The 25,185-nt window shown below is 36.2% G+C and overlaps 2 protein-coding genes across 11 annotated transcripts in view; one reads left to right on the top strand and one right to left on the bottom strand.

The window, feature by feature from the left end:
- ctdsp1 (CTD (carboxy-terminal domain, RNA polymerase II, polypeptide A) small phosphatase 1) overlaps positions 1 to 8,631 on the top strand; it is a 39,899-nt gene extending 31,268 nt beyond the window's left edge. Inside the window, exons 4-7 of the mRNA XM_088607384.1 lie at positions 1,942 to 1,998; positions 3,274 to 3,366; positions 4,080 to 4,265; positions 4,883 to 8,631. Coding sequence (XP_088463510.1) covers positions 1,942 to 1,998; positions 3,274 to 3,366; positions 4,080 to 4,265; positions 4,883 to 5,011 — 465 coding nt within the window. The 3' untranslated portion in view covers positions 5,012 to 8,631. The remainder of the gene's footprint in view (positions 1 to 1,941; positions 1,999 to 3,273; positions 3,367 to 4,079; positions 4,266 to 4,882) is intronic.
- A 1,163-nt stretch (positions 8,632 to 9,794) lies between these two features.
- The window catches only part of obsl1a (obscurin like cytoskeletal adaptor 1a), a 69,304-nt gene continuing 53,913 nt past the window's right edge, over positions 9,795 to 25,185 (bottom strand). For all 10 annotated transcript variants that reach the window (XM_088607374.1, XM_088607375.1, XM_088607379.1 and 7 more), the window contains 8 exons: positions 22,899 to 23,165; positions 18,969 to 19,081; positions 17,483 to 17,636; positions 15,991 to 16,152; positions 15,108 to 15,212; positions 13,420 to 13,686; positions 12,794 to 13,063; positions 9,795 to 11,309 (listed from right to left, as the gene is read on the bottom strand). In XM_088607374.1, the coding sequence (XP_088463500.1) occupies positions 11,305 to 11,309; positions 12,794 to 13,063; positions 13,420 to 13,686; positions 15,108 to 15,212; positions 15,991 to 16,152; positions 17,483 to 17,636; positions 18,969 to 19,081; positions 22,899 to 23,165 (1,343 nt within the window). In that variant the 3' untranslated portion in view covers positions 9,795 to 11,304. The remainder of the gene's footprint in view (positions 11,310 to 12,793; positions 13,064 to 13,419; positions 13,687 to 15,107; positions 15,213 to 15,990; positions 16,153 to 17,482; positions 17,637 to 18,968; positions 19,082 to 22,898; positions 23,166 to 25,185) is intronic.

Below are 25,185 nucleotides of genomic sequence, written 5' to 3'. Positions count from 1 at the left end.
GCATCAGAGTTTAACTCGGAAACTTACAGTGGTTATTTTGAAAATGTTCAGGTTTGCCTGTTCCAACTATATAAAGTTTACACTTCATAAAAATGTTGATCTTTATAACCCAGAAATATAAAAATAGCATTACAATTACATGTAAATTATTCAGTCATTAAATCTCTGGTGCTTCATAATGCTTCCCCCCTATTTCTATCCTAAATCCACAGTATATGTGCTTCTTGAGCTCGGCAGAAAAGTGAGTTATGAATATTTGGTGTGCTGATTTTCTGAATAAATACCCAGCTGATGAAACCTTGTATATGGTACGTCCTGTAAAGTTACTTCAAAGCCTATGACAGACATATGCAAAAAGCAACCCAAAGTTGGAGTCTGTAGAAAGGATAAAAAGTAAATGTGCTGGTTCAGTAAAGGGTTTGAGGCTCACTGGGGCTGTCTATGAAGGTGTTCAGTTTGGAAGTGCCAGAGAGTACATTTGATTAAGATCAGACTAATCAATCCATCTTTTTCTAGCTCCATGGTCCAAGAACACATTACATGCACTGTTTCTTTAAGATTTCATTTTTTTGTATTGATACTATTAAATGCCATTCAGTTACTTCCTGGCAGCGTGGTACATCATATTTCTAACATATTAAGAAGAAACATGATGTACTAAGAAGGAATGTTCTGCTTTAAGTGAATTTTCAAAGTCGGCACCTATTCCCTGTTTCAGTGACAAAACAAATTAAGGGAATGAATGACTCAGTACATTTATAAATACTTTTCAGCCAGCCTTTGTAATATTACATACAGTGCAATGTGTCATTGGATGGTTTGTAATTATTTTTATTGTGTTATCGGAAGTCGATAACCATATTTACATATAGTATATATTTGGAAGACTAGTGATTTTTTTTTTCCCTCAATTCCTATCTTTCCCGGGTTGAAGACTTATCTGTCATGTGTTAAGTCAGATGCTGGCTTCATAGCCATAGTCAGAAATCTTCTTCTTTGAAACCTCTGCACCAGTTCAATTGAAACTTGACAGATTTTGCCCACACCCAATCATGTTTCAGTCTTGCATCTCATGGTTTCAGTAATATGTTTTGTACCAGATCATTATCTCCCTGGCAAAATGTGGCCCGTAATCCAATCTAGTGTTGTGCAAAAATTGGGCTACCACTTAACTAGTGGCAGTAAAATTACAGTGTTGTGCAATGGGATTTCTCCAAAAACCCAGATGTCATCCTGACTGCCCTTTTAAGTTTTCAGTATGCATCTTGTACTATAAACTACTCTGTGTTGAAAATCTATTTGCCCAAAAACTCCAACTACTTTAATCCAAATTCAACAAGTTTCATAACCCTAATTCTAATACTACAATAGAATATAATTTTTCAACAATTCTTTTTCTGCATAATAAAATAGTGGCATCAAAACTGTTCCAATCACAATATAAATTTCAGGTTGCTACTTTTGAAAAATGGCTTAGCCTGTTAAATCCGCATCACCCTAGTGAAAATTCAATTCCAGTATTATACCATGCTTGTTCCTGTGTGTACCAGTATGGCCACCTGAACACAATTGGTCATTTGTATTCAGAATGTTCAAAATACATTGACAGAAATCCTACAACCTCGAAAATGTACAGATGATGTACCATCTTCATTAAACCGATTTTAGAAATATGCCAAAGGAACTTATTTAGAAGGGGTTGATTTTATCACAAGAAAGCTATCGTGATGCTTAAACCAAGCATTATACAAAACACTTACAGGTATTTATGTACGTCGGAAAAAAGTTCTGCAAAAATGTGGAGAATAACTATTTTTAAGTGTTTTGCTGAAGTCGTTATACTTTTGTCAAAGTTAAATCTGTACCATACCATACTTTTAACTCAACTCACACCAAATACATTTTGCACATAAACTGCCTTGTTTATTTTTGTTTTGACAGCCAGTGAACAATGCAGATTTTATCATTCCAGTTGAAATAGATGGGACTGTTCATCAGGTAAGACATTTATTTAAAACATTCTCTTTTTTAAAACTAATTTTGTAATAATCTGTGTGTTAGAAAGGTGACTTCTTTTTGTATTTGTATTTTGAGAGGGGTTATTAATCTTTTTGGCATGAGTGGCTTATTTTGTTTATTTGTGTTTGACTCTCCTGCTTACAGAAGCAAGTTACCTGACAGAGTGGTGACTGGGAATGGTGATGGGTTACAGCAGCAGGTTACTATTTTGGTCTCATGACAAAATCATTGCTCGGTTCTTGGAAGTCTCTGCCCATTAATCTCAGTCTTTAGCAGGTCTCCACTTCAAAGGTTGTTGCAGTATAGTTTATGACCCCTTTTAAGGGAACCTACAATCCCTGTTCTGATGGATCAGAAGACAGAAGACACCTTGTAGTCTTAGGCCTGTGCCTGTTTCAAGTAATCCAGGATAGGCTTGTTCAAGCTTGGAAGGCCTATTCTGGATGACTTGGTTCAGGAGCAAGGCCAATAGCTACAAGTTCATGGGAGGAGTGAAGTGAATTGAACTTGAGCTTGTGAGTCTGTACATGTGTGTGTTTCCTGATCCGTTCTTTCAGATTTTATAGTCATTCTTTTGTATGACAGGATTTTTCTTTTTCTGTTTAACCTTGTCTGTGTGTGCATTTATTTTTTAATTAAAAATACTAATTTTTGTAAGTAGTACTATAAAGTCTTGCACTCTAAGTTGTGAGATAATGCTGGTGTATCTCTCTGTACACCTCTTCTTAAAATTGATTTTAGCCAGTTTTACTGAATAAAGCTATCCTCATGACTATGCCTTTACCTCATGTTAAGAACTCAGGCCTCAGGCCATAAATTCTTAAGAATTGTTGATGTTAGAGTAGTCCTAAGAAACACATGTTTCAGACTCATTGCTGCCTTGCCTATGGTTATGATAATGGAGTTTTAATGGTAGTAGGATGTGAGTGTCACATGCAGTATTTGAACTTTTTTGATCTCTTACTATTTACAGCTTGCTCAGGAATCCCATATGAGATACAAGTTGACCTATATATAGAAAATGTGAATACGTTTGTGGACTACAATTACAAAAAAGGTAGCAAGGATAACATAAGGTTTGAATTTCTTTAAACTCAAAATATTATTGCAGTTATCTAACGTCCACTAATATTCAGATGCTTGAATGCATTTGCATGGCAGAATATCTACTCTCTTGTACATAAGAATTATCTGGGATATTCTTCAAATCTATAAGCTCTTAGGCAATTTTTGAAACTGTATTTTATCACACAGGTGTATGTATTGAAGCGGCCCCATGTGGATGAATTTCTCAAACGAATGGGAGAGCTGTTTGAGTGTGTGCTGTTCACTGCAAGTTTAGCCAAGGTAAGCAACATAGTTAGGAAAGGAAGTGTTTATAGTTCATCTCTGAGAATCGGAGTGAATACAGAATTATTTGGATTATTTAATTACAGTATTACAGTTTGGGATATCATTGCATGAGCAGTGTATATGAAAGGTTCAGTATATTTTTTACTCCTTTATGTGGACTGCTAGAATTATTTTTACTGTATAAAATAGAAAATGTTCATGCATAAATAAGGTGAATGCACTGCAAATATAAAAATGTTCTACAGGTGTACATTTAATGACAAATTAAGTTTGCAGGATATAAATAACAAATGTGATATATATATATCTATAAAAAAGGATATATCGTTAAAAAAGCAGTATAGTAGCAAAGCCTTTTCCTCACCAGACATTTGACATGGAGACACACTGAGACTGGAGTAACTGAACCCAGAATTGGAAGTTGCTGTCCTTTCCGGAGGCAACTTGTGAAAGAAATGGTCATTTCTCAGTAGTTAACAAAGGAGAGCTTATGCCAGACTTCCTCTACACTAAATATTTTGAACCTGTACTTGAGTTTCGCTAGGCGCTTTGGCCTATCCCTCTCAACAAATTAAGGGAATTAAAGTTATCTTCTCGGCCCACTGGTATGTTTGTGTCTTTCAATAACTTCATGGTACAGCCTATTAAAACCATCTTATTCTTTTGCGTTTTCTCTATTGTGGCTTTCTCTATTGCTGTTGTCCTAGTATGCAGATCCAGTAGCAGATTTGCTGGATAAGTGGGGTGCATTCCGGAGCCGGCTCTTCCGGGAGTCCTGTGTGTTCCACCGTGGCAACTATGTTAAAGACCTTAGCCGACTGGGCAGGGACCTCAACAAGATAATCATAGTGGACAACTCTCCTGCCTCCTACATCTTCCACCCAGACAATGCTGTGTGTAACCTCTCCCCATTGTCTTTAATTTCCCTCCTTTTCCTTCCAGTCCAGTTTTCCCAGCATTCTTCACTTTAATGTTTTTTTCTGAAGATAGCATTAACTTCGTTTTTTATTTTACTTATTTTACTTTTTATTTTGTTTATTTTTATCCTATTCACTCTTTTTTTCTGAATTTCTTCAGTTATAATCATGTATTTCAGACTTTCCCTTGGATTTTATAAGAGAACCTTGATACCTACTGTACCTATTATGACATCTTGCCCAAATTTTGTTTAGAATGTAGAGCAAGTTAACCTTCAAAAACAGAACAGTTTCATTATAAATACAGTATGAGAAGTATTGTTTTGAAGTACTGACTTACTCTTCCTTCATAACAAGATTATAGTTATTTTCACTTCATTGTGAAGAAGTGCACTTCAGTACTTTAAAGTGATGTCTTTACCATTGCAAATTGCTCTCTAATTTTCTGATATAGAAACTACTACCGTTTATGTGAAACATTTCATTTCAGCTAGGAATCTTAAGGTGTATCTTAAAGTATTTCGCCTCATGAACACTTTAGCAACTGTATACTTGTTTTATTCCTCATGTTTTGTATCTGTGGTCTTCTGCAGGTGCCTGTAGCCTCCTGGTTCGATGACATGTCTGATACAGAGCTGCTTGATCTCATTCCTTTCTTTGAGAGACTGAGTAAGGTGGAGGATGTCTACACAGTACTCAAGCAACAGAGGACTATAAGCTAATGGAATCGCAAGGCTTCACAAGACAGGGCCAGTGGCTGGTGGGCACAGGCTCTACAGTGCTGCTGACAAGCTGAGTGGTTACTGCCCTTTTCTTCATGACCTACCCACAATTCCATTCACAGGAACACATGGCAGAAATGAGCTGGTAGCAGCAAAGCAGTTGCCCTTTTGGAAGAAGAATGGAGCTGCAAAGCACTTCTTAAAAATGTATAGAACATTTTAACACTTGAATATGTGTTATTCTTTTATTTTTGTTTGCAATTTTGAGACAAGGTTGAGGGATGGGTCCCTGTCATGTTTGTTAAAGGACCAGTGGTGATCCCTTTGAAACAATGAAAAGTAGGTCCCTTTTTATATTTTATGATTAAAATATTTTTTACATGGAGAAATGTATATTATGTTCCCAGGGCCTGTATTGTGGGATACGTCCCATTTATCATTCCCAGTCTTCATTGAATAATTTCTGTATACACATAAAAGCATGTATGGTGCAGTATTTGGGGTAAGGGTAAAAGACCCTTAAAAAGGCAATCGTGCAGATGTAGCTCTAGGTGTTTTTCTTTTTACCCCTTGTGGTGTAATAAAAAAAGAGAGGCAATATCACAGTATTGAAATGCCGTAATATAATCACATCAAGCATACACTATATACAGTAGAATTATATGCCAAAGCATCCTAGTATTTTCACACTATTTTGAGTGCCTTTTCTACAGTGAACCAAGTTTAAGTAAAGATAGTCCTTAACTTAAAAGCATTGTGACATCATTGCATTTAATGGTAGGGATTCTGATAATGCTAAAGTATTATAAGTGGAAGCTTATCCATGATGTATTGTAGCATATTTTAAAAAAATGTCTACTTGCCTTAACCACGTTTTTCAGTTCTATGGAATTACTAAATCACCACAATGCCTAATTACAGTATGTTCCCTTTTTAACACATTGTCTTTAAGATCTTTAATATGTGATTAGGTAATGTCTCATATTGGCAGCACTGGAGAATAGTAACCTTGATCCAAAGAGGAGAGATGCATATTGCAGAACCTCAACCTCAAGCGTTCTCTGGGAGGAGCATCACTGGATGCAGAGGAGATTCCAGTTTATGTTCTTTCTCCTTAAGTTCTGTCTAACAGAGAAGCTAGAAAGTGCCAATGTGGGTATTGTGAATTTTGTTTTCTACAGACTGCAATATTAAAGCAGGACATGCTGTCCAGCTGGTTGTTGCTTTCTTCATCTGTTTAATTTTTCTTTTTTTTAACAGAACAAACATTAAAAACTGCCTTCACATTCTGTTTCTTATTATCTTAGTACTGTGGTCCAGAAAAAATACCAGACAAACTTAAAAAGCAGTGTGTATGAAAATGACATTTGGTTTTTATAAGCACAATATTTTCTAATTTTCTCCAGAACTTGAATTTGTCTGCAACATTTTGGTAAGCTTGTCATTAGTGTCATTTATGTCAGTTCCATAGTAGATTATACAAGGAAAAAAACCCTAGAAATGTATGTTTTTCTTTCTGTTGTAGGCAATTAATGTGATCATGGAACTATTTTTGAAACTTTGAAATGAATTGGAGCAGTGATCTCTGGATACTTAACCATCCACCCGTTTTATAACCATTTCCCCCAGTCAGGGTCAAAGGTTGCTCTCCTAGCAAGCAGTGGGCACAAGGCAGGGTACACCAGGCCATAACAGGGCACACAAACACACATACGCATACCAATTTTTTTAGGCCAATTTTCCCTAAAGCCAATTACGTTACCAGTATTTTTTTGGATTGGGAAAGAAAACCACACGAACAAGCTCCATGCCAATTGCACCCCGGGAATTGAACCTGTTGCCCCCAGCTCTGCGAGGCACCAGTACTAACCACTGCACCACTATGCGGCCCACCTACTTAACCATGTTTTAAAAAGTCATCCCTACATGCTAGTGTTAACAGTAACAGTTGTTATTGGAGCATTATATGTATAAAGAAACCCAGTAACTTTATGCAGAATTATGCAGTCTCAGTTTAAACCAGATCACACCTTTCATTCTCAAGAATTGCATCATTACCACTTAAGTGAAGTCAGAGTTCAATTTCACCTTCCCTCCTTCTCTGTTCTGGCCAACTTTAATTGTGAACCTCTTATTTTCTTTTAGAATTTTTAAAAGTGATATTTCTAAACAGGTATTTGCAATACAGGAAAGGGCAGCATATAGATGCATTCCATTTAAAGAATGTTCTAAAGTCTGTGTATGCAGATGTTTAAATGAGCTTCCATTTGTAATGTTTTTATGGATGTGAGAACAGCCTTCTGCAAAGTATACAGTATCTTGTTCAGGAATTGAACAGGATAAAGCAGACACTTCACTAAAAATCCCAGTAAATCAGAAAGAAGGCTAATGTTGGGCACAAAAGATGGTACATTTTGTTGGAAACTACACCTTGTACTGTACATTTAAGACAATCCTAATTAAGGTGAGGCATGGTGGATTAGCTTTTAGTGATACGATTTTGAGTTTTTTTTATGAGAAATTGTAGTCTTTATAACCAGTCAGTACAGCTTCATGACTGTCAGAAACAAGATGTTTTTGAAGCTAGTAAATTTGTGTCTTTTTATTTGTGTAAATGTCTACATATACTGTAGATGGACTTTCAGACCTAAGCCCAAATGTTATTTTTTTCAGTTCATATATTAAAAAATAACTTTAAATAATGTGTTTGTGTTACTCTTGTCATGCCATTTAACTAATCTACAAGCATAACTATGTAGTGTATGTTTGTGAAACTAAAAATGACTATATATGGTAAGGCTGCCCATAGTATATGTAACTGTTATTTTCAAAATTATACTCTTTTTGTACAAACAACAAGCATACCTACCGTACACTCTGGTTAATCATTCCCAAAAAGTCATTTTTATATATGTTGGGAGTGCAATGTCATTTTCATCTCTATTGCTCTTTAAGGAACAGTACTGGGATCTTAATCATCAAGAGTAATTGAGAAAACCTTGTACCAGGGGGATGTTCTACCACAAAAATAGATTGGCAACAAAGAAGAAATAAACTGTCAGTATTAATTCCCACATTCAGTACTCTAACTTAAATCTCTGCAAATTACTTTTTTCTGAAACATTCTTTCTCTTAAGCAGATTTATAAACGTGGTTTCTTAATAACAGGTTGATAAGTGATAGTGCCCAAGACATATTGGAAATGAATCCTTAAAAATATGCAACTTGATAGAAAGTTCATTTGTGTAAAGTGGAAACTATTTTTTTTAAATAGTGGTTCAGAATAAGGACTCCCCGTTGTACTTGGTCACCAAAGGAGAAACAGATACTGTGGTTGAGTTTAATTATGTGGCTTACTGCCTTTTACTGTATTTTTGTTGTAATGAAACATGCAGATACAGGTGCAGTATATGAACATCTTTGGTAATTACACAGTAATACAGCAGACAATTGGCATTAATATATGGTATAATATACTTGTGATCTGGGAACACTGAGTTTAAATTAAAACAATTGTAACCTAGTTGTGAAAGTATTTTTATTAAAATTATTAAATGTATTTTACTGTATGGAACATGAATTATCTCATAAATGATATCATACAATCTTAACATCTTGAATGAGTGGTGTGCGTGCTTATTGTGTCTAATAGTTACCTTTAGATATTGCATATACTGTAGTTGTTACCATTGACAGATAACGATCAAGCTGTTTAAAGGCTAGGACTTTATTTTTAAAAGATGTTTGTTTCTTTTGGGCCCAAATGTCAATTCAATAATAGTTGCAGTCTTTTTCAACAAAAATAGGCTGAGCCTAACCCATAAATTGTTTGCTTTGACATACAACACCTTCCAAGCATGTGAAAAGTTCTGGTTTTTAATATCTTTTTTTACTGGCTTATTAACTAAAAGCTACTTTGTATTTAATTGTAAATAAGTATTTTGCTTTTAGACTCATAATGAAGCTGAGCTGTTATTCAGCTTGGGATTCTTCTAGTGTAACTTTTAATACCAGCCAAGAACCACTAGAGCTAAGTGAATCAGATTAGGCAGACCATCCACTGTGGCAGGCAGTTATGAGCTTAGTGCCTTATCACACTTCTCTAATTAACGCTGACTCTCTGGTTAAGGACTAAAGGACATACAAGGTCTAAGAAATGCACAGTTCTGACTTACACACATTGGAGAAAGGGTGATTGGTAATCATTTCAGTAAAGCTTCAGATGATGAATCATTTGCAGTTCCAGATGGGGGACTTTTAGAAGAACAACAAATATGATTATAAGAAAATAATAATGAAAAAACCTTATATATTTAACATCAATTGAAATAATATTTTGCTTTTTAATCAATTTAAGCTAAAACCGGTGTCAAATATGAGTTTCAGAAGGAAGTATTGAAGTGAGACCTTCTCATAATGTCATAGTGGTATTTTCTGCCAAATGAAAATTTCAAAGGACCCTCTGAAAATTAACCAGAATACATTGTTACAGCTGAGACGGAGTAGATAGTGGTTATTTCAAGTGGTCTCCTACCCCATCCAGTATTTATACATTCAATATATTTTATATTGAAAAAGACTGAATACAACATTATAGTAATTAATGAGATCAGATGAGCCTAATAACCATACCCTTAAAGTTTCACAATGAACACATAATTTAACAGCTTGAGCTTTATACATAGTTTGGTGTCTGGGAAAAACAAAACAGAAACAACTGTAATAATACTCCTGTCTGAAGTCAAAGTTCGAGATCCTCTGAGTCAAAGAAAACCTCAACCAGTTTCCTTTTCCTATCAAGCAGGTTTTATTTTAAGAATTCAGAATCTGGAAACAACAACAAAAATGTGCTGACACTAACTCAGAAATTCAGGAAAGATTGTGAGGTGAAAGGGGAGATGTGGGAAGTTTTTTTACAGGAAATGGGGGGGGGGCATCACTTTCTCTGACAGAAAAGGTTTTCTTTTAATTACATTGCATTATATTTGAAAACTGATTGCAATAACAACAGTGATCTTTCTTGCAGATAACGTTTAATACCAAATTAATTCTGAAGTAAATGTTAATGAATCTGTTCTTAGTCAACATCATCTTAAACATTAACCAATTTTGGCCCAACACACTCAAATCTTAAAACACATTAAAGTAGGACATATCATTCATTTTCAATCATACTAAAGTTACAGTATCCTATAATAGAAATAATAATTTTTATTATATTTCTATTATATTAATAAGATTAAAAAGTCATACAAATGCTAAGTTATGAAAAAAATCAAGAGTAGAGGAATATTATGGGTTCTACACCATGTACAAATTCATTTATTTATTTATTATTATGAGTACTCATTGCAAAGTTATAAAATAGGTTTTCCTTTAACCTGTCTTTTGAGCTGTAAAACGATTCATACTCAACTAATATTGATTTCTCTTTTACAATTTAGAATTGCATTGATATTTGAATGACATTATTATTCAGGATATAATCGGTGTGGTGACTGACTTGAAAACTAAGCAAGCAGACTTCAGATTTCATACCTCATCAGATTTTTTTATATTTAAGTTTTATTTTACTGACTTACTGTATTACTATCACATAACTCTTGCTATTCATTTAACCAACTCCTAGAATATTTCTAGTGAATGTCAAACACTACAACATAAAAGATGAGCTTTCAATGCACATAAAATGGTGTTTTGTTGAGGAAGGGATTTGAAGGATTTAAAGTTAGTATCATGTTTTGTTTAAAAGTAACTCCTTATGGTTTAATCAAGCTAAGCTAGATATTTTTTAAAGCTACAGTTTTCAAAGCAGATATTGTCAAAATATTTTGAAGGTTATACCTGCCATCCAGTTTCTTCTTAGATTTTAATTGGTTTGTGACATAGAATAAACTGGTCCTATCAGAAAAGGCACTCCCCTTTACATTCTGTTTATATCACAATGCTGTTTTGAATGAACCCAAAGTCACAAACCAGCAACTCCTAATTTATGTTTAAACAATGTTTTACTCCTTTCAAATAACACATAAATGGAATTGTGATAAATCAGGTGCATAGTACCTTAATTAAAGCAGAGCAGAACAAACCAGTGGCACTACGTTTCAAAACCATTCCACTGCCCAGTATCCTATTATTTTGGAATATGCATGAAGCATCTTATAAAATATTTTTCTTCCCCTATCTTCTCTATCTCCCAATTAAATATATAAATATACATAAATAAATCTGTTTTTGACAATACTGTTAGTATCTTCCAGGTCGCAGGCAATTCTTTGTCCTGTTTTCTGGAATTAGTCTGTGTGAAATAAAAAAAGATACATGTAAGTGAACATTCTTTAGAATTAATTTGCAGAATTTTTGAACTACAGAAAAATCTACATATTGTAAACTACTCTAAAAACTTCAGAAATATTTTAGTTGAAATAATATATATACACCAGAAATACTCGGAAATATGAATTAAAAATAGTAAATAAAATGAGTTGACAAAAGGTGCAAGAGAGCGGTTGTTTCTTTTTGTTCTTGTTTTTGGAATATCTATGTTTATAAAGTACTTAAAACAGATAGATGAGGAGTAAGATGTATTTTAAAGTCACTAACCCCAACAAAGATGCTAAACAAAGCATCTTGGGCATGTGGCTCACATTATGAGCCTGGAAGGTGCAAGTTTTAACAAGGCAAATACTGTAATTTGGAATTCTAAAATTGTACTTCTTAAAGCAGAATTAGACTCTTTTTTTAAACTTTGATGATGAATACTTTTTGAATTGAGGGAAAGGACTGGTTTTCCACTGGCATCTTGGCAGTCTCAAACTAAAACTAAGTTGAATACCAATACAAAAGAGAAAATCCACATTCCAATCATTTCCTGAAACACAGTATTGATAGAAAAAACTTCCTGCTTTCTGTCTTTGTTTATAAATGCCGAAACCAATGACATGGATTTTGTTAAATACACCAAAAACTCTATACAAGGCCTCAAAATACAGAATGATTCTACAGATATGTCTGTGTTGTCTCATCGTTTCATCTAATTGTGAACTTTTTCAAATTAATCCAGCTATGTCAGGAGATAGTGGTAGTTTTGATAATTTGCAAAATCTTGTTACTGGTGAGCGTCGAGAGCGTCCTCACCAACGGGATCACCGTGTGGTATGGCAACACCTCTTCGCGAGAAAGAAAGACACTGCAGAGAATGGTCAATATGGCCCAGAAGATCATCGGCTGTGGTCTCACCGAGATTAAACAGCTCTATGAGGACCGCTGCCGTGGTAGAATTCTGGCCATCACAGAGGACAGTCACCACCCCGGGCATGAGCTCTTCACCCCACTGCCCTCAGGCAAGAGATATAAGAGCATACGGACACTTACCACTAGATTCTTCAATAGCTTCTATCCACAAGCAGTGAGACTGGCGAACACATTTAGCCATCCCCCTCGGACCACACCTACACCATCACCATCTACCTCTTTATGATTTCTTATCTATTGCACATCTCCAGTCATTGTTTACACGTCTGTATTGTTTATATTCAAACTGTCTACATGTTTACTTGCACATTGTCTATTGTTTGTTTGTACATTGTCTTGATGCACTGTTTGCACTTTGTTTTGTTTTTTACACTTGTTTTACTATCGAGAGACTTTCTGTAAGTAAGAATTCCATTGTACCAGTACCGGTTACATACTGTATGGCAATAAAGTTCAAGTCCAAGTTCTGGTGAGTGAGATACTTAAATTCCATGATTTAACTGTTAGTGACAAGAAAAGCCTACTCACCCTTGACTTTTAACCTGGCACTGCTTCGTGCTTTGCCAGTGGTGAATTTGACAAGGCCAGTCATTTCTGTTGTGGTCTTTCTGAGGGTGAGTCTGTGAACAGTGCCCATGCTCTCCAGTCGAACATCGCCGCCATGCTGAAGGGTCTCCCCATTCAGAGTCCAGACAGGTGGTTTGATGACTGGGACAGAGATCTCACACTCAAAACATGCCTCTTCTGGAGCTCTCACCTCCACATCTTCTAGAACCCGGACAATCAAGATGGCCTGTTCTAGATGGGCAGTGCGAAAGGAGAATGTATATCAGGATTAAAAGAAAACTTGAAAACTTAAGGGTGCTTGCTGAGCCATGTTATGTGAAACACATATGATGCCGACAGCCAAACAAATATGAATTAATGTTTTAGGACAAAAAAAAATAGAAATTAGAAAATGTCACCTGCGTAGTATGAGAAAAAAGACCTCTCAAGTAACCAAAAGGAAACTTGATGAAAATACTGTAGAAACATTCGGGAAAGAATTCACATGAGAACACGAAAATTCCAAGAGCTCTCCTATTTCTTCACACACAGGCTCTTTCTCATCTGTACTCCGTAGGAGGGAAGTGTGGGGGGACAATGTGGCTCACCTTCCACCATCAGCTTTGCCGATGATTTGTGCTCTCCAACCTCAACGCTGTAGACACTCTCATCTGAAAGTGCAACCTGGTGGATGACCAGTTTGCGGTAGCAGCCCTCACTGCATATCTCAAAGTGTTCAGAGGGCAGGATCAATTTATCACCCTGGTACCAACGGATGCTTGATCGGGGATTGGACACTGTACACTCCAGGATCACACGATGCTTTTCCAGGGCTGTCTTGTCCCTGAGGGGCTTTACTATTGTTACTGGGAGTTCTGTGAGGATAGGCAGGAGAATTAGGAAGCTTCTTAAAGGTTTGATGTAATTATACTGTAGATACCAAGGCATTAATGGATTCCAGGTTGAATACAGTCCTGGATCTCAGGACTACAGTCTTTTTGTAAGATCAGACATTTCTTTATGTATAAAGTAACCTTTTAAATATTTCAGAAAATAGTAATGTACTTATCCACAGTAGTTCAATGAATGAAAAGTAAATAAAATGCAGAAAAAAAGAGTGACAGAAAGAGAACAAACAAATGTTTCTAACCGGGAAAGAGGTGGTCACAGAAGACTACCGTACAATACTGAAATATGGATGTTTACAAAGTAATGAGTGAAGTCTTGAGAACCGAAAAGAAGTTTCAGCGCTGGTTCTAATAGTATCAAATACAGTATATTGAACATACTGTATATGATTAAAAAGATTTATTAAGTTAATTTTGTTTGCTGAATGAAGATATGCAACTTGGAAGGAGGAGCTAAAAAGTGGCGTAATACATTAAGCAGAAAAAGGATGATCAAGTATCAAGTGGAGGCTCTACCACTTGACTGTGGTGTGAGGAAGCAGTGAAAATGTGAAGGCTGGCACTGTATATCAGCAGCTGATTCTAAAAATGTTTAAGAACTTTTTTTGTACTACAGTTGACTCCACTGTTGCAATGCCTCATTCTTTTTAACGGTTTCTAGGCTCAGTCATTAAATGGGTTTGTGTAGAGCTTATATTTGATACTTTCATGCTATTCTATGGTTCAGATTTGTGACTTTTGAGTACGAGTTACTCATTAGCTGATTGTGATTACCCAAAAGGCACATAACAACCAGCCAAGCATCACCACATCTGGGTTGGCTTTAGTCTGCTACAGTAGTACAGCAAACTACTGTACCTTCATCTGCTTAGCTTCAGATCTCAGAAGCTAAGCAAGACTCAGCTGGGGTAGTACTGTCAGAGTAGGTCTCTATGGGAAAACCATATTGATGGCAAATCAGGTGGTGTTCTTCCCATTGGACCAGAATTTCTAAAGTAATGCAGTATGGTAATGGTATAGTTTTGTAGGCTTTGTTGTCCATCAGAGATGTTAAACCAAGGTCCCAACTACTTGGTCATTAAGATCCCATGGCATTGTTTGAAAGTGTAGGGGTATAAATCCCATGCGTCCTTAAGTTTCCCCCTTATTCAGCGAATGAAGCAGTTTTTTACTTTTCTGTGATCTGTGTAGTTATGGTGGAGCTGCTGGTGTAAAATGACACCCAGTGGAGGATGGAGACCCCTCCTATATGTAAAGTGCTTTGTGATACTTTGTATTGAAAAAAATATATACAGTAAGTGCAATTAAAAATAAATTGAAAGTATTTTTATTGGAAAACAAACTTAATTATCCAGAAAAATGTACACATGAAAACACTGAATGTTTACCTTCTACTTCTAAGTAAGCAGTAGACTCGGCCTGTTTTGCAACAAACTTGATCTCTCCAGAGTCTTCTGCCCTTACATTACACATCAGAAGAAAATGCTTGGTCCCTAAAGTGAAAGGAATAAAGAAAGCAAGGGTTCCGTTGCATTTTATTGTCCTCTATACTGGAGGGACGGTGTGTGTACAGGAATTGTAGGCCTCTTTTAAACAACAGCATATGAAGATCAGGAAAACCGGTCCAATTAAGTCAATAATGAGCTGATTTAGGATGCTTTGAGTCCAGCTGGACTGATAACCTATAAACAGGACCAGGATTGTATCAAAAGTAACAAAATGTCAATAAAATGGTAGTAGAGTTATAGAAGTCATACAAGTGAGTAAAATATTTTATATAGTTTCTATAATGCAGGGTTTATGTCAAGATTATTAATCTATATTATGACTTTTTTTTACTTATATAGTAGGCAGGCTGAAACAAATGAGGTCATTTGTTTAAAAGAGTCTATGGGATATTTAAAATATGACTGGTCGCTCCTTCTAAAGAAATGTATCTAAAAAATATATGAACAAGAAGATACAGAACATATGAGCTGATACAGAACATAAGGAGAGGAGCGTGTAGAAACTTGAACATGAGCAGAGGGATTTTAAAATGTTTTAGCTGCCGTTTCTTTCCTTACTGACATCTACATTGGGACTTCAGCTCTGCCAACACATGGAAAAGGCGCTTCATCGCAAAGCAAAACAACAGAATAGCTTTGGATCAATTAAATCACTGTAATCAGCTTCCTCTGTTGAATCCTGTCATATTTTTTATGAAGCATTGCTTGTGTGATTTATAATGCTGGTTAGTATCTTAGCAATTATGAAATAAACAGTGCTCACCTTCCTGACGGATTTTGATGGTGCTGGTGGGTTTGATTTTCTCCCCATTTTTAAACCACTCCCCTGGCACATCCTCCACTGACACTTCACACAAAAACACCGCATTTTGGTCTTCCTCAATGTCCAAATCCTCCAGACCCTGTACTATCTCGACTTTCCTCTCTGGAAAGAATGAAATAGGAGTAACCATGAGAGTAAGCAGACTTTCACCTCCACTGGCATTAGTCTCCCACATGAACGAAAAAGATAAGCTATTATAGTGACAGAATGATTTACAGAGATTTTTCACAAAAGGTTTATTAGGACATTTACTGTACATGTCATTTCAATAATGAGTCTGATTACATCTCTTCAAGAGCCTTCATTTTAAAATTAACTCTTACAGTATGTGACATTTATAAAAGGATACATTTATCTTTTTGCCAGAGCTAATTATTTAGCCAGTTTTGTTAAATAATTAGTCTGTAGGTAATTTATCCTTGTTTTGAAAGTTCAGTAAAATCTTCTCCATTGTGCTCTTGAGATTAGAACAGATTTGTTGACTTTGTCTGATTTTCTAGTATCCATTTTTATCATTTTGTAGCTGTCTACTCAGTATTCTAAAATCATGATGCAAAATTAGGGTGAATATGGAATTGCAGCTATATATTTCCACAAGCATCTTAATAAGTTTGGTTTAGGAGTTCTTAGTTTAGTTTATTGTAGTAGATGCAGGAAAACCCTGTTTCGTTTCGTTTAAAATTAAGCTGAATGTTTTGCAAGGTTAGTAATTTTGATTTCTAGTTCAGCTGCAATTACGTGCTCTGAGCAGATGGTGGCAGTGCTAGAGTGTGAGTTAAATCTGTCGATTTGAAATGCATCTGGGGATAAATGAAAAATGAGAGGGGTTTTCCACAGCATGCTATTATAATACAGTAATTTAATCATATTAAATTGTAATTTATTTTTTAAATGTTTAAATATACAATTATTTTACAATAATTATTTTAATTTGAATAATAATTATTTTTAGTTTTAGTTTTCCTGGTGAACATTTGTGTCCATGTCACTTAAAATCTACTTCTAGTATATCTAAAGATCTGTCTAAACTAGTTGCAATAAGGTAATGACTAGGTTATTTGAAATTATGATTTCAATCTGTAAACGTGAAATGAATTAGGCTGTTGGACTGATGAGATTATTTTTAGTTGTAATGTGCAACATATTTCCAGATCATCAAATTATCATGCACACAATTAAGTTGTTCAAACTGGGTATTTTTTGTGACCTCAAGCCAGATCTGAAATTCCCTCTCTGTGTGGACAGGACTGAAGATAAAATAAAATTCTCTGCATAAGTGACATAAATCTTTAATTAGTGACTTAGTGTTTGTCCTTTTGAATTCCACTTGTTGTCCTGTGGTATATGTGAATGTCTGTGTGTGTGAAATGCAAAAGACATAATAATACAAGTTTTGTGATGTGTGACATGCATTTTTAAAAGTCAATAATACCATAGATGTCCAGAGTACAGGACACTGTGCTGTCCCCAGCATCACAGGTATATATCCCCGAATCCATGGTCCCACACTTTGTGATCTGGAGGAACCTCTTTCTCCCCATAGAGTAGATGCGGTAGCTCTTCCCTGGTTTCAGTTCTTGTCCGTTCTATAAAAAAAGCAACTCACACATAGCCTTGAATATTTTATCTTGGTCTTGCATCTAGTGCTAGCAATTGATTGCAGTATTTTTTTAACAGTTCTTGTAATTGTCTATGTAGATTTTGTGCTGGATTCCCCGTTCTAGACTGTTTCAATGGTGCTTTATTCCTGCAAAGGAACAAGTAAAGGTTTATTCCATGCTGAAAATCTTTACACTTGAAGAAGACTGCACAGCAGAAATGTTACAGTATGTTTCTTTTCTTCTCTTTTCAGCATGGAATTTACTTGTTCCTTTGCAGCCTAAACATGCTGATGCAGCTACCAACTTGAGCTTAATGTCTGTCTGTTCACAGCATCTCCATAGAAAGTCCAGTGCATGAACAGACTTGACAATAGAAGTTATTTTGGCTTTTAATGTTTTTAAGGTTGTCATGAGTATAGTTCTGTATTTCTCTTAATTTAAATCTTCTGTAGGAGAAGCATCTCAAAGGCTTGAATTGCTAAACAAAAATAATTATGGACCCATCTCCAAGTTTGAAGGCAGGAAGAAAATGTTTTTTTAAAGGCTGTGCAAACATTTGGTAAGCATATTGTGTTCCTTTGTTTTTTGTTTATATTGTGTTTTTCTTGGTTTTAATTACCTAAATCATGTTCTCAAATTCACTGGGATCATTAAAATAGTTTCGGTAAAGTTTAAAGACCTTACGGGAGTCAGAAGCTGGGCAGGTAGCCCCTCAACTCCACTCCGCCAGAGCTGGGAGAATACAGGCTGCGATTCCTGCTCTCTGGTCTGTGGTCTACGCTCATGTATAAACCTTTTTTACCACACCACTAACTTCACTCCCAAATACTTCCTCAGTAAAACTCACATTTTACAATATTCATCACCTTATACATTTCTTCCCACTTTTCTCACGTCAGATCCACATCACTCATTCTTGAGCATGACCAGACAATAGAGAAGAACTGCTCCAGTCTGACAGGCCACCAGAGAAAGCAGTCTGAACTGCTGTCTCCACCATGCAACATCTGCTGGACCCAACCACTTATCCCCTTACCATGGCCTGTTTTTCAGAAGCCCTTTACCAACAGAACCTCTCCAGGAGCCATTTCCACCAACTGCCTTTCTCTATTTACTTCCCACATGCAAACCACACGCAAACACTTGATGCACTCTCTTACAAACCCACTGTTTTTGCAGCTTACAGACAGTCCGTCTCACTAGGCTTTCTCCTGGAGCATTTTGTCGACTATCCCTTTTCATTGTTAAAAAAATGTACATTCATTCGTTTTCCAAGAAATAGTTTTTGCTTAAATACTTGTTATCACTTTCTCTCACCTTTAACCACTTAACTTCCACATTCTGCCTGGACAGCTCACACTCAAGCAAGGCTGCTGTGTTTTCAGGAATCCGCAGGTCCTCCAGCTTTTTCAGAAAGGTCACAGGAGGCTCTGAAACAGAGCAGTGAGTTCTTACAAAAACAGCTACAAGTAAGATTAGACTGAGATGGTTTAACTCTGGTTAAAATATATATACATTCCAGCATATATGAAATACCAAAATTCAAATGCAAGGAAAAGTCATTATAATTTTAATAAATGAGCAGCTTTCCAAAACACTAATATATCCTATATTGAAATATAAATGTTGTAGTACCTAAAATAATACCACCCAGTAACATATGTGTTATATTTAAATTTTATTCAAAATCCAAAATGTTTGACATTGTTTCACTGAGCCTTCTATAGGTGGAAATCTGGCTTTATTATTTTCCCTTGCTTTGTAGAACATGTCGTTTCCGCAGAATGTCCTGGAATCCTCTGAAAAACTGGAAATCATGGGTGATTTTCCAGAGGAAGTTACATGCACCATATTATATGCAATTCTCTTTAGAAACCAAAATCCCCCAGTTCAGCGGTAAAGTCTGTTTCCTGTACCACCCTCTGTCCAGCTGTTCTCATTATCCAGCTGTTGTGTAATGTGTTGGTAAGAGCAACTGCACCCTTCCAAACCAGATGCAGAGGCACTTCTGCATAAAACTGTTAGTTCAGCTCTGGCTCAACTGTGAAACCTGCATTCTGTTTTTCGTATGCCAGTCTTATTGTTGTCATTGTTGTAGGAATTTTCACTTATTACATTGAATCTTATCAGTGAGGTATAATGACTTTAATAAGAGATAACCATACAGATACAATGAGATAGTGCCACTGAATACTGTTTTGCATTTTCTAAATTTGATTTATAACAGACACATTTACCCCAGTAATGTGAACCCACGGCATGCATAATATGTAGCCGATTCTTCAATTACAGTAATACAGTATGTTTCGCCAGCTTTTGCAAATAATGGTGTGAAACTTTTTAATTTTGGTGTTTCGGAAAGAAATTAAGAAATAAAGGTAAAAAAATAAAATGTATTATTTTTACTTTTCTCTACAAACATGTATCAATAATAAATTGCATGTTAACCACCAGTCTTAATTTCATATAAAGCAATGCTATATTCACAATTCCAAAAATTTACGACTAAATTAGCATTGTAGATAGTAGAGGGGAGGGGATTGTTTTGTTGACTAGTTTTTGTTATAGTCATACTTTATTTTTGTGAGCATTAGCAGTAACTTCCATGGAAATACCCTGTTATACTTTCCAAGAAAAAAGAACCTGAGAACAATTATAACCTACAGCTGACCCTTTGGCCAAACTAGGCCAGTTGGTTTTATAGTAAGCTGGTCTCCTGTGCTGTAGGCATTGAGTTACTTTGCCAACAGAACTGGACATCTAAATTTTGGGGATACCCTGAGATTCTCAATGTTTTTGTGTGAGGTCTGCTGTATGAGATTAAGGAAGTTTTACTTCCGGGATGCTACACTGTTACTTTGTTTTCCACACACACTTAATGCTTCTTTTACAATAGCTGCCTCTGTCATACAGTAGATTGCCTTATACTTTAGATCCACCTTATTAAGCTATTAAGCCAATTAAGCTACACTGAAGTGCCAACAAGTCATCTGCTTTACACTTTCAAACATTCCTTTTCTTTGGCAGACCCCTTCTCTAGGTTTTGATATGCCCCAAAACCTTGACACTATTTCACTTCAGCCCTGGAAAGAGAGCAGTGGTTTTATTGTTTTATTCCAACACACACTCTTTCAGGGAAGAGTTTGGGAGTTTGGGGGAGAGGGAAAAGAATCCATCTATATATCAATTACTGCAAACGCATGTTATTTTGTAGATGGCTTTCTTCTCCCTCTGCTCCTTAAAAATGATAACTTCAGTGCAAGTCTTTGCTATGATCACACAGCTATGATCTCTGTGAGCTTTTCTCTTTTTACGCCCAAGACTTAGCCCACCACAACCCTGGCTTGGAGCAGCACTTTCTCTCCTAAATTGTTCTTCACTGGCACAGAGATTTTATAACTAAAGACATGTCCTGGCTGAGGCTTGGCTTAGTTTTTCCTGGGAAAAACTAAGGTTGCTTCTGGAAGAGGTGTTAGTGGGGCCAGCAGGGGGCGCTCACCCTGCGGTCCATGTGTGTCCTAATGCCCCAGTATAGTGACGGGGACACTATACTGCAAACAGGCGCCTTCCTTCTGATGAGACGTAAAACCGAGGTCCTGACTCTCTGTGGTCATTAAAAATCCCAGGGCGTTTCTCGTAAAGAGTAGAGGTGTAACCCCGGCGTCCTGGCCAAATTTCCCATTGGCCCTTACCAATCATGGCCTCCTAATAATCCCCATCTATGAATTGGTTTCATTACTCTGCTCTCCTCCCCACTGATAGCTGATGTGTGGTGAGCGTTCTGGCACACTATGGCTGCCGTTGCATCATCCAGGTGGATGCTGCACATTGGTGGTGGTGGAGGGGAGTCCCCATTACCTGTAAAGCGCTTTGAGTGGAGTGTCCAGAAAAGCGCTATATAAATGTAAGCAATTATTATTATTATTATTGGCGTACACTTTCATTCTCTTCTCCAGGCACTCATCTATGCATCTTACAAGTTCTCACATGAAACGCCATGGTGCTTCTTGAGTGTCCTGCACCTTCAGGGCCATGTAGTTGCTGAAATATGGTCCCTCCCTGAACCACTGCTCTCTTTCCAGGGCTATGCTGTCACAGCTATTGATCCAAGTATCTCATCCAGCCATTTCCTAAATCAGGCGAGGGTATCAGTTTTGATAATATGGTTGCATAGTTTTTTTCAGACTCCTACAACTCTTTATTCAAAATACTGCCTCTAGTTCTCTGTTTTAAAATTACTTCACCTTTATTTTCATGTTTCACTGTTGATTTTAAAGTCCACTGGTTTGACTATGTTTGTGCCTTTAAGGATTTTGACTGATTTAATCAGATCCCCTCTGTTCATAACTAAGATAATTCAGGTCATTCCTTTCCATTCCTCAGCACTATGCTTACCTTTTTAAATGTCTCTCCACATTGGCTAGAAGAAGTAAACACCTAAGTATTTTTTCATATGTAATATCATCAAGTTCAGCATTAACAAGCTTGTATTTATTGTTTGTGTACTTTATATTTTTCCTACCTCCTGTGTTATAACAATCTGCATTCTAATAAGTCTTGAATTTTAGCTACATCATTGTGTTTTTTGCAAGTTCTGTAGTGTTTGCTAAATCTCCTATTTCAGTATCCTTTACAAACTTGACTAGTTATACTTATAAGAGAGTCTAAAACATTGACATAAATAAGGAAGAGCAGTGGTTTTAATAGAGATCTTTGTGGTACTCCATTAATACCACCAACCCAGTTTGACCAGTGCAATTGCAATTTGAGATTTAAATTTTATTTAAAATGTTACAAATGCCTCCTAAAAATCTAAATACATGATAACATATGCATGCTGGTGCTTATTCCAATATTATTCCATATTATTTCCTTAATTGAAATTGTCAAAATATTATCAAGCCCTGAAGATTTGGAATCTAAAATTAACAGGCTAAAAACAGACTTCATTACATTTATGGAAGTATTGTAGAGAATGAAAGCAATAAAGTGCACTAAACCCACATAAAACAATTATATACAGCATTTACAGTAATCCACTTAATTTTCTTTTAGATTTAGTTTTAGGGAACATTTTAGAAGCATTTTTGCTTCTGCAATTGCAAGTGGTCAAAACAATAAAAAAAAACAAGAGAATGACTGTAATTGTAAGCAAAAGTTTCTAAAGAAGCTTGTTTTGCATATGAAGTGCATTCACATGAAGTCTTTTATTAAAATTATCTATCCACAGCTGTGAATATGACTCACCTTTCACAGTCAGCCTTGCTGATGTCCTCACACTTTCTGCACAGAAGGTAACTGTGCCACTGTCTTCAAGAGTGAGGTTTGAAAAGGTGAGGCTGTGCACTCGTCCATGATTGCTGACTCGCCAGTGATTATTTGGTTTCAGTCGGATGCCATCTTTTTGCCACACTCCCTCCACATCCGTGTGAGAAAGCTCTACCTCAAAAGAGGCAGTCTCACGCTCGTATGTTTCAATGTCACTTAGTCCTTTGCGGATTGAAATATTCCTGGCTGTGAGGAAGAAATGATAAGGTCATTAATGTTGTATCACTTGGACGTGTTAGACTGAATGATTTAATTAGATTGCTACTTCAACCAGCACAGCCTTGAAAAACAGGTTTTTATCAAAAAGCAGGCATTCAGAATTCTGAAAGCGGAAGGTTGAATTACAGCAGTTTAACATAAGGGCTTTTGTACTCCACCTTTACTGCAAAGCAAATTTTCTATTACTTTGAGCCAAAATAATTGGACAGAAGGCTTATGAAGCACCTTTTATGCAACCCTACTATATTAGCTGAAAGGGAATATTTGTAGTTGTAGCAGCACTGTTAGAAATTATTGGATCGCTATAAAAAAGATTGAGAAGGGTGAATATTATGATGTATGGCATTAGAGTTAGAGTTCAAAATCCAAGCAGGACCATTGTTTATGAGGGAGATTGAATTGGCACCTTTTTAGATATTGGTAGAACATTACACTGAAGGGTATTATTATCTATTGTAACTGGCATACCAGCATTTTCAACTCATTCTCACATAGACAGACACTCACGATGGAACAAGTCTGGTTTATTTTTGATACTTGATGACACCACCATAGATTCTGAAGGCCAGTGCATAAATTTAGCTGCAATGAAAAGAGATCCAAATTCACTTGAGATGCCAATAACAGTCAGAGAAGAGACATCCGCCTCACTTTAAAAAAAATGGTCACGCTATCTAAAAAATACTACTAACTCATTCGTAATCACCTAGAAACAGTTATTAATTTAGAAGGAGGCTATTTTTTAATTACTATGGAAAAATATAACACAGGTCTTAAGAATACAATAGGGAAGTATGGTGGTTACAGATACTGTTTGATTTAAAAGGGACCTCTGAGCAGAGATTATAACATACAAGTAAATGCTTTAAGAACCCAGTGTTTATCCGTAAGACAAGTGTGGTCTCTCAGTTAAAGAACAGAATTAGTGAAGAAAGTATTTTAAAGGTATTAGTGAATATTTCCCAGTTACATTAAGGAAGAACATATGCATTTGTTTGGTTTTTTCAAGTATGATTTCTGTGCATGCTCTTTCATTTTAGAATTTGTTCGTCAGACCACTATACATATTGAGTGCTTCTCATAACAGAAAGAATGAAAGAAATACAGGTGACTGTGATCGACAGCCAGCTTAATTATTGGCTGAATGGCAGCAGCTGTTGATCCTTGCACTTCTGATACCTGCCAGCTGTACTCCTACAATATTTAAACATGTGCTTCCTCTTAGCAGGTGTGTGAGGTACTGTAGCTGGCAACAGAGTAAGAACTACACAACAAGGAGCACCAGAGGGAAAGCTGACACATAAACCAACGGTCCTAGCTGCTGAGACAAAGGACTAGGGGGCTTATAGCAAGATAACAGCTTAGAGAGAAAAAACAAATGAACTGAAGATCAGTTGATGTGGACAGACAGAGACCAGACAATGAACCACAAAGGGCTGAGAGGAAGACAGCCAGGGAGCAGCTAGTGGCTGAAGAAATATCTGTTTTGTTTTGTGTTTTGTTCAATGAGTGAATTTAACCAGACTTTTCTTTTCTCTTTTTCATACAGGGTGCTGTGGTGGTTACACTGTGCACTGTATTTTGACCATCCTGTAACAGTGACCTTAAAACAATAACCAATGTAACAGATGTCACTGTTTATCTGCATGTTCCATTTTGCCAATATGTCTTTGTTATGTCACAGTTCTGAATGATCTATAAATATGAAAACTTATCTTCATCCATGCATCAGATAATTATGTTGTGTGCTGGATTCTTGTATGAGTATGCAGGCTAGTTATTTTTATTTCCACTCTAGATTCTGAAAGGGAGTACATCTGTTAAAGTGTGTATGGACAGCTAAGGAATTTGATTGGATAAGCAGCCCACAAACTCTAATGAGATGAGATATCTAATGAGATGCACTTCCAAATAGGCTGGATTTTTTTCCTTAAAGTCAGCCAGTCATCCAACATCACCAGCGCTGTCTTTAAGAAAATAGACTACA

The sequence above is a fragment of the Lepisosteus platostomus genome, chromosome 14 (assembly GCF_059453375.1).
Source record: "Lepisosteus platostomus isolate fLepPlt1 chromosome 14, fLepPlt1.hap1, whole genome shotgun sequence".
Lineage (NCBI taxonomy): Eukaryota > Metazoa > Chordata > Actinopteri > Semionotiformes > Lepisosteidae > Lepisosteus > Lepisosteus platostomus.
Note: the sequence above shows the minus strand (reverse complement) of the source record. Positions and strands in the feature narration are given on the sequence as shown.